The sequence below is a fragment of the Chrysochloris asiatica genome, unplaced genomic scaffold (assembly GCF_000296735.1).
Source record: "Chrysochloris asiatica unplaced genomic scaffold, ChrAsi1.0 scaffold01366, whole genome shotgun sequence".
Lineage (NCBI taxonomy): Eukaryota > Metazoa > Chordata > Mammalia > Afrosoricida > Chrysochloridae > Chrysochloris > Chrysochloris asiatica.
The window spans coordinates 10,221-18,852 of NW_006409884.1; the positions used below are offsets into that span (position 1 = coordinate 10,221).

General features: G+C 43.3%; 1 protein-coding gene across 1 annotated transcript; it reads right to left on the reverse strand.

Annotated features, from left to right (window-relative positions):
* Positions 1–3,316: 3,316 nt before the first annotated feature.
* On the reverse strand, positions 3,317–7,545 carry LOC102815577 (3-oxo-5-beta-steroid 4-dehydrogenase-like; the record flags this gene model as incomplete). Its single annotated transcript, XM_006878043.1, has 2 exons — positions 7,453–7,545; positions 3,317–3,484 (listed from the first exon to the last, which is right to left on the reverse strand). Coding segments are annotated over exons 1-2 (261 nt in total), but the record flags the coding sequence as incomplete, so codon positions are not given.
* Positions 7,546–8,632: the final 1,087 nt, after the last annotated feature.

Below are 8,632 nucleotides of genomic sequence, written 5' to 3' on the forward strand. Positions count from 1 at the left end.
ACAAGGAAGAAGTTCAAGGTGTATTGAAGGACTTGGCAAAGAACAAGTCTCTGGGAGCTGATGGAATACAAACTAAAATCTTTCAACAAACTGATGCGACACTGGAGGTATTTATGCCAAGAAATTTGGAAGACAGTTACCTGGCCAACTGATTGGAAGAGATCTAAACTTTTGCCCATTCCAAAGAGAGGTGACCCAAAAAAATTCAGAAATCATCAGACAATATCATAAATGCCACATGCAAGTAAAATTTTACTAAAGATAATTAAAAAACAACTGCAAACACTACATTGACCCAAAACTGCCTGAGGTTCAAAACTGGATCCAGAAGAGGATGTAGACGAGGGATATCATTGCTGACATCAGGTGGATCTTAGCTGAAAGCAGAGAATACCAGAAAGATGTTTACCTGTGCTTTATTGACTACGCAAAGGCTTTCAATTGTGTGGCTCATGACAAGCTATGGACAACATTGCAGAGAATGAGTATTCCGAACACTTAATTGTGCTCATAAGGAACCTGCACATAGACCAAGAGACAGTTGTTTGAACAGAACAAGGGAACACCCAACGGTTTAAAATTAGGAAAGATGTGCGCCAGAGTTTTAGTCTTTCACCATGCTTATTCAATCTGTATGCTAAGCAAATAATTTGAGAAACTGTATTATATGAAGAAGAAGGTAGCATCAGGAGTAGAGGAAGACTCATTAACAACCTACGATATGCAGATGATACAACCTTGCTTGCTGCAAGTGAACAGGACTTAAAATACTTACTGATGAAAATTAAAGACCACAGCCTTCTGATTGTGTTTCACCTCAATATAAAGAAAACAAAAATCCTCAGCACTGGGTCAATGGTGAAAAACGGAGAAAAGATTGAAGTTGTCAAATGCAGAGAGCCATCTTCACTTCCGCTGTTTGACACAGTCCCAGCGGGAGGAGAAACATCATGCAAAGCAGGTGATTCTCAGAAGCTGGCTTCTATCTCCTCCTTTGGATAACTTTGAATTCACTTGTAAAAATATATAATATTGCCATATTCACAGCCTTTTACTATGAGCTCTGCAGAATTTGGGAAGAAACAATTATTTCAGCTTCAGTGGTTTGAATCCCAAGGGAATTGTATAAGCAACTCCCCTTCACAGAAAACCTAAGTGCAAAGTAACTAAATTTATGAGACCACAAAAGCAGATAACAGTCTGAAGTAAAGCTGACCAACTCACCACAATAAATTACCAGCAAGAATTCACAAACTCCCACATTCCCTGCAGCAATTAGCCAGGTTGGGCCTTATGCCTCACAGCTTCAAATGAAAGAAATATAGGAATACTGAGGTTAAGCAATTTAATGGATACTTTAGAAAACAAAATAATTAAGTAAATGTCAGTAATAGCTTTACTGTGAAAATAGTAATACATTATGTAGGATAGAAGATTGATAATCACCTAGTAGAAACAATAAAGTAGTGCAAGCATTGATGATTTATAGAAACTTATGTTACCAAGAGAATGCGATCAGGGGTCTGATAAGTGGAAATGATTTGTGCAAGGTTTAACTTAATCTTTTAATGGAAATAAGAATAAACAATTTATCACTTATGTGGGAGAGAAGGTGAAAGTTAGTCTGAACATCACATAAATACTTTTCTTAAAGTTATCTAAACACCGAATGAAGGAATGTTGTGATTCAAACTGTAATAATTCAAGGAAAGTTCAAAGCATCAATTCATTATGTACTGTGTGATTTTGAGTATAAAAATTAAGACTTGCTGAGCGGGCCCGAGAGAGAACTCTAGCAGCCAACTAAGCAGAGACATGTCTCTCCCTTGCTCTTGCCGACTCCATGTCTCCTCTCGTGTCGCTCGACCCCGCGAGAGCTGGACTCCCGCAGTCAAAGACTTCATTTTGTTTAGATCAACCATCAACACTCATGGAAGCAGCAGTCAAGAAATCAAACAATGTATTACATTAGGCAAATCTGTTGCAAAAGACCTCTTTAAAGTGTTAAAGAGCAAAGAGGAGACAGTTTGAGGACTAAGGTGTACCTGACCCAACTCAGGGTATTTGCAATCACTTCATGTGCATATGAACGCTGGGCAATGAATAAAGAAGACTGGAGAAGAATCCATGAATTTGAATTATGGTGTTAGTAAAGACTGTTGAAAATAGTTACCATGGACTGCCAGAAGAACAAACCAATCTGTGTTAGAAGTACAACCAGAATGTTTCCTTAGAAGTGGGCATCGTGAGAGTTCATCTGTTGTACTTTGGACATGCTCTCAGGTGGGACCAGTCCTTAGAGATGGACATCATGTGAAAAAGAGGAAAACCCCCAATGAGGTGGATTGACGCTCATTGATTCAACTACAATGATTGTGAGGATGGCTTAGGACCAGGCAGCGTGTTGTTCAGTTGTGCATAGGGTCCTGAATCAGAACTGACTGATGGCAGCTAACAACAGCAACATGGCCTTCTGAGCTGACCTCTCTGCCTTGACTGTAACTGTTCAGGGAGATACCCTGGGAAGCCACTGTTTTGATTGGCTGCTTTTTTAAGGAGTCATGGCATGGCGCTATGGGTTAATGTGCAAGGGTCATTTGAACCACAAAGTCGGTGGTTCAAGCTCACCAGCTGTTCCTGGGAAACCCTATACAGAGTCACTATGATTCAGAATTGATTCCAGAGACTATTAGGCTGTGACGATAGTGTAGGACCAGCAGTGCATTGTCCTGTTGTGCATAGGATCCTTATGAGTCTTCATTGTTGTTAGACGCCCTTGAGTCAATTCCAACTCATAGCAACCCTGTATAGGGGTTTGGAGGCTTTATTTTGTTTTTGTTTTTAAAATCTTTGCAGAAGCAGAAAGCCTCATCTTTCTCCTGCAGAGCGGTTTGTGGACTTGAACTATAGACCTGGTGGTTCACAGCTGTCATAAATCAATGCCCAAGTATGAGTAAGCAGCTTGTCCCTGACCTTCAGGGGGTTAGTTAGTGAGATCCTACGTTCTTGGCAAAGAAACCCTGGTGGTGCAGTGGTTAAGTGCTTGGCTGTTAACGGAAAGATGGTTCGAACCCACCAGCCACTCATCAGGAGACAGCTACGGCTGTCTGCTTCCGTAAAGCTTTTACATCCTTGGAAACCCTATGGGGCAGTTGTACTCGGCCCTACAGGGTCCACAGTGTGTGTGTATTAAGTCAGTTCTTGGCGGGCGGCGGAGATTGAGAAGGAAGACTGCAATGTCTGAGAAGTCCAATGGTCTCTGCTGCAGGGAAAAGCCTTCCAGAGGGTGGGGTGGGTGGCGGAGTGTAGGGCTCACCTTTCCGCAGTAGAAAATGTCCTCCCTGCGCACCTTTCCTTCAGCTATCTTCTCCCGGATGGCCTCCCCCACTTCGTGCTCGTTTCTGTAGACTTGGGCGCCGTCGATGTGCCGGTAACCCACGTCAATGGCCACCTTCACTGATGCTACACAGGCGCCCTTCAGGGTCTGAAATGACAACGGAGGTGGATGCAGGACAGAAATGGGTCTTTCCTTCAGTTTACTTATTACGAATAAGGGCACCTTTCATGTACATTTGTTAATGGTGGTAGTGGTGTGCCACCCTGCATAGCATTTGCGAGGCTGTAAATCTTTACGGAGCAGAACGCCTCATCTTTCTCCAGCGAAACAGCTGGTAGTTTCCAACCCCCTTTGTATCCACAATGCTATCAGAGCTCCTTGTGTTTATTTATAGCTGCTGTTATTAACTGTGCTTGAGTCAGTCCAGACTCCACCCCATAATTAAGTTTCAGATCAAACTTGGGACCAACCGGATTTTCATGGACTGATTTTCAGAAGCAGGTTGCCACCAGAGCTTTCTTCCTAGTGTGTCTTAGTCTGGGCGCTCCACTGAAACCTCTTCAGCATCACAGCAACACACAAACCACCCCTGATAGCTGGATGTGGCTGCGTATGTCCAGAAATGAACCAAGTGCCCTGCATGTTGTTGTTATGTGCCGCGGAGTCGGTTCGGACTCATAGCGACCCTGTACAGGGTTTCCGAGGCTGTAAATCTTTACAGGAGCAGAAAGCCTCATCCTTCTCCCACGGAACAGCTGGTAGTTTCGAACTGCTGATCTTGCAGTTCGCAGCCCGATTCAGAACCACTAAGCTACCAGAGCTCCTTAAGTGCCCTGCATAGAAGGTGAGAATTCTATCACTGAACCACTGTGCACATAATCTACCACTAAGGAGCTGATTCTGACTGGATGGCATAAGCTACACACACAAAGTCAGAAATATGCTGCTTCATTGGTACTCAGAATGCATTGATAAAGGGCATAGTCTCTGGAGTCAAACTGTATGGGTTCTAGTGTAAGTTCCATCCCTTAGCTTTAAAACCTTTGTTGTGACCTGCTGTTGAGTCAGTTCCCACTCATAGCAACCCTGTATAGGGTTTCCAAGGAACAGCTTGTGGATTTGAAGTATCAACTTTACAATTAGCTGTCCAGTACTTATCCTACAGTGCCATTCCTGGACTCCTTATAACCTTGGGAAAACGAATTTAGCCACCCATGTCTTTGTAAATCTGTGGTTCAATAACTTCTATGTTAGAATGTGAGTAGACTTAAGAGAGAAAAGGTGTGTACTGTAAACCACTTACAAGAAACCCCAGTGCAGGTAAGTTTTCAGCAAATCTTAGCTCTTACTGCTTCCATGAATATTCAGTACTCTTTGGTAAACACACACATACACATCTCCTTTCATAAATACATTCACTACTGTGACAAGCTTGAACGGAGATGCCGTGGTCTCTTCTCCTGATGGGTGTCCCCGGGCCAGTGGGGCAGATGGTAGAGACACAATGATGATTCTCTAGTGTGATGCGCTCAGGGCTATATGAGCGCACAGCGGGGACAGCTGTGCACAGAGGTGAGGTGGGGGTGGAGGGTGGGTTTCTAAGAAGCGATGCCACTGACCTTATTCTTAGCAGACATTTCCAGGTTGAGCCCCATGGCTGTCTACCATTAATTCTACCACCATGGGTTTGGCTTTTCCTGGATATACCACAGATCCTGGTGCCTACAATAGCCTGCTCAGCTCCTCTTCTCAGCCTGGCCAACTCATCCTCTGCATCACGGGGCTCACTCACATCCGATCGTACACATTTCAGTAATATTTTTACACATACCACCTTTTATCCTAATCCTTAGTGTTAACTGTTGACCTACAAGAGGAACTCAAACTGATGCTCTTCATCTGCTATAGTTGTTACGTGCCGTGGAGTCAGTTCTGACCCATAGCAAACCTGTACAGGGTTTCCCAGGCTGTAAATCTTTATGGGAGCAGAAAGTCTCATCTTTCTCCCACAGAGTGGCTGGTGCATTCAAGCACTGATTTTGCAGTTAGTAGACCAGCATGTAACCTACCAGGGCTTCTCTCTCAAGAAATGTGTGTTGGTGTGTGTGTGTATTGTGTGACATCGAACAGGTTCCGACGCATAGCAACCCTGTGTAGGGTTTCCGAGGAGCAGCTGGTGGGTTGGAACTGCTGACCTTGTGGTTCGCAGTCCAGTGCTGATTCTATAGTGTCACGTTCAGAGATGTTGTTGTTGTTGTTAAGTGCCGTTGAGTCGATTCTGACCCATAGTGACCCTGTACAGGGTTTCCAAGGAGGCCATGGGGAATTTCTATCTTTCTTCTATGCAGACATTTTTATCATGAAATGGAAGGAAATCTTCATGGTCAAGCATGAAACTCCCTCAGGGAGACGCTGTTTACAATGCTCCGGAAGGTCTAGTCTTCCCTTTCAGGACTGAAAATTAGCTGCCAGAGTCAGTCTTCCCTGTTCAAGTTTTAATCCTTGGACTACATTGTCTTTATTTTGGATGCCTAACACATGACAGGTTCTCACTGTTTGCTCAGTAGTCCTAGTGGCACATTGGTTAAGCACTGGCTGCCCACAAAAGGCTAGTGGCAGATTTGTAAAGATGACAGCTTTGGAAATCCTATGGGGCCTTTGTATTCTGTCTACAGGTCATTCATTGTGAGTTAGAATCAACTCAATGGCAAACGGGAAAGTGTTTGTTTGACTAAAACAAAAAATTCTCAATTATACACTTTTGCCAGCAGCTACAAACTCACAAATTTCAAATAATCAGCATTGAACTGAATGTCAGAGGAAAACACTGAAACATTTCCTTCACTAATCCCAAACCATTTTTCAGTAGTCATGTAAGTAAGCAGGATAGAAATGTTTACTGGCTCAAGGTCTACTCAAAAAACAGCTGCCCTTCTAGAGTGGAGAGTGAAGCATCCAGCTGTATGAAGTGAGGGGGGATGCATAAGAACACCCGTACTTGCAGATAGTACCCACTTGACCTGCTTCAATGGCTGGATGATCAGAACTCTACTAGAAGAAGAAAAAAGAGAGGGAAAAGAGAAGAGTAACCCGCTACAACTTGATGAACTTTATCTCTACTGGAGTCCTGGTGTGGCGCTGTGGGTTAATGTGTCAGACTGCAAAGTTGTTTGAACTGCAAGGTCGGTGGTTCAATCTCACCAGCTGCTCCTTGGAAACCCTATCCAGGGTCGCTATGGGTTGGAACTGACTCAACAGCACTTGACAACATAGATGTAGTAGCTCAAAAGAGGGAACAAATCTTTACAGCAAGGATCACTCCCACTCCCTCGGTACACAGGGTTGACAGGGATGGGCAACACAGACATTGGCTACCCAAAATGGGGGGCCTAAAACAACAAGAAGTGACTGGATTACAAGCTTTCAAGAGGGAACCTAGTTCCAGGCAGGGTGGAGAAAGGTAGAATCACCACTGAATGATTTCCAATACATTGGAACTGGGCAGGCAAAAGGAAATGGGGATAAGACTCTTGTGGTATAATAGTGAATAATTGCCGTCAGGTCTGACTGTGAGGCTAGGAAATATAGAGGTGGATGTTTTTTTGACAAAACGAGAGGAGTGATTGATTTTTGCAGCCCAGGAGCAGAGGTCCCTGGGACCATCAAGTGAGAAGAATGGAGAACGGTACCCTACCCAGAGAGACAGTCATGCCGGGGATGGAGACGGAGAGGATGGCATGGACAGATGGAGTGGCTGGGGACACTGGACTCAGGGAGGGAGAAGGGCTGTGTGCTGGTGGCTGGGGGCGGGGGGTGAGGTGGGGTGGGCGATGGGACTGTGTGGTGTAACCTTTGGGATTATTTAATGATGCATGGAGGGGATTGTGATCTTTGCAATGAAACAAAATACGATAGGATGAGTGTAAAGTTGTTCTCCCATGTAAACCTCACAATAAACATTAATAAAAAAAAACAGAAAAAAAAAACAAAAAAAAAAACAGCTGTCCTTGGAGAGGCTGATTTGCTGACACAGACCAGGAAGACAGTGAGATAGATTCAGAGTGAAGCCCGGTGTATACATTGGACGAGAGTAAGAAATGAGAGAATAAACTTACCGACTTAGGTTCGGAGTAGGTGCCTAGGCCAATGATAGGAATGCTGTTCCCATCGCTAAGAGGTATGAGGTGGTTGGCAGCACTGAGGTTCATTCTGACACAAGAGGTAGGGATGTCTGGGAGGGATTCGGAAGACCACATAAAGCATGCTTTTGAGCAAAAACGTCCAGGGCCAGAGGGAGGGACTATTAGAGGGAGGAGTGGTTAAAAGGTCAATTTCTCAATCTCTCCATTTTCATCCCTTGAGAAATTCTAACAGAGATTAACCTTCGAACTTTATTAGAGATAAGTCAATAAAACATTCCATGAGAGTTTAGGCTTAGTTGTCTGCAAAGTAAAGACTGAAAAAACTTTGACTTGGCAACCAAATCTCACCTCTATTAGTTAGATGCATCTCTTGGTAAGTAGCACATGAGCTCACATTCTCTTAAACCATAAAGGAAATTGATTGGTTCGTATTCCTGAACACTTCCGCTAGAGCTAGCTTCAGGTGAGGCCTGATCGCTTTTCCTGGAAATGTTGAAGGAGTGGATCTGGAGTTAGAATTTCCTAGTTCAGTTTGGGAAACAGTGGACTCTAGACTTAGGTGACATCACCAGTAAACTCTGTTTCTCCTATGTGGTGGGCTTCTCCACCCACCAGTTCTCACCGAAACATGGGTCCTGCAGACCTTGGAACAACATGATTCCAGGCTCAAGTGTCTCACACACACATACACACACACACACACACACACACACATCATTATTACTCCACAACATAACTTGAAAGGTGTATTAAAAGTCATGCAGATAAAATTTTAAAACCTCTCAGATGAAGTTTTTAAAATTGTTTCAATAATCTCCCTGTGTAACTCAATTTGCCCATTAACAAAATCAGGAGGCAAAACATTCCTTTTGGTCCTCAGATTGGTAATTTTTAATTCTCTGGGTAATTTAGAATACTAGTGGTTTTCGTAGAATTTCTTTTTACAATGTGTTCATTTACAGTGCAAATTAGAAAAGAAAACTTGTGCTAATATGAAATATTTGAAACAAGAGGTTTATTTATTTATTAGAGACCATCTGAAGATCAGATTTGATGCATTAAACACTAAAGACTGAAGACCAGAAGAGTTGTGGGATGACATCAAGAACATCACACATGAAGAGAGCAAAAAGTCATTAAGAAGACAAGAAAG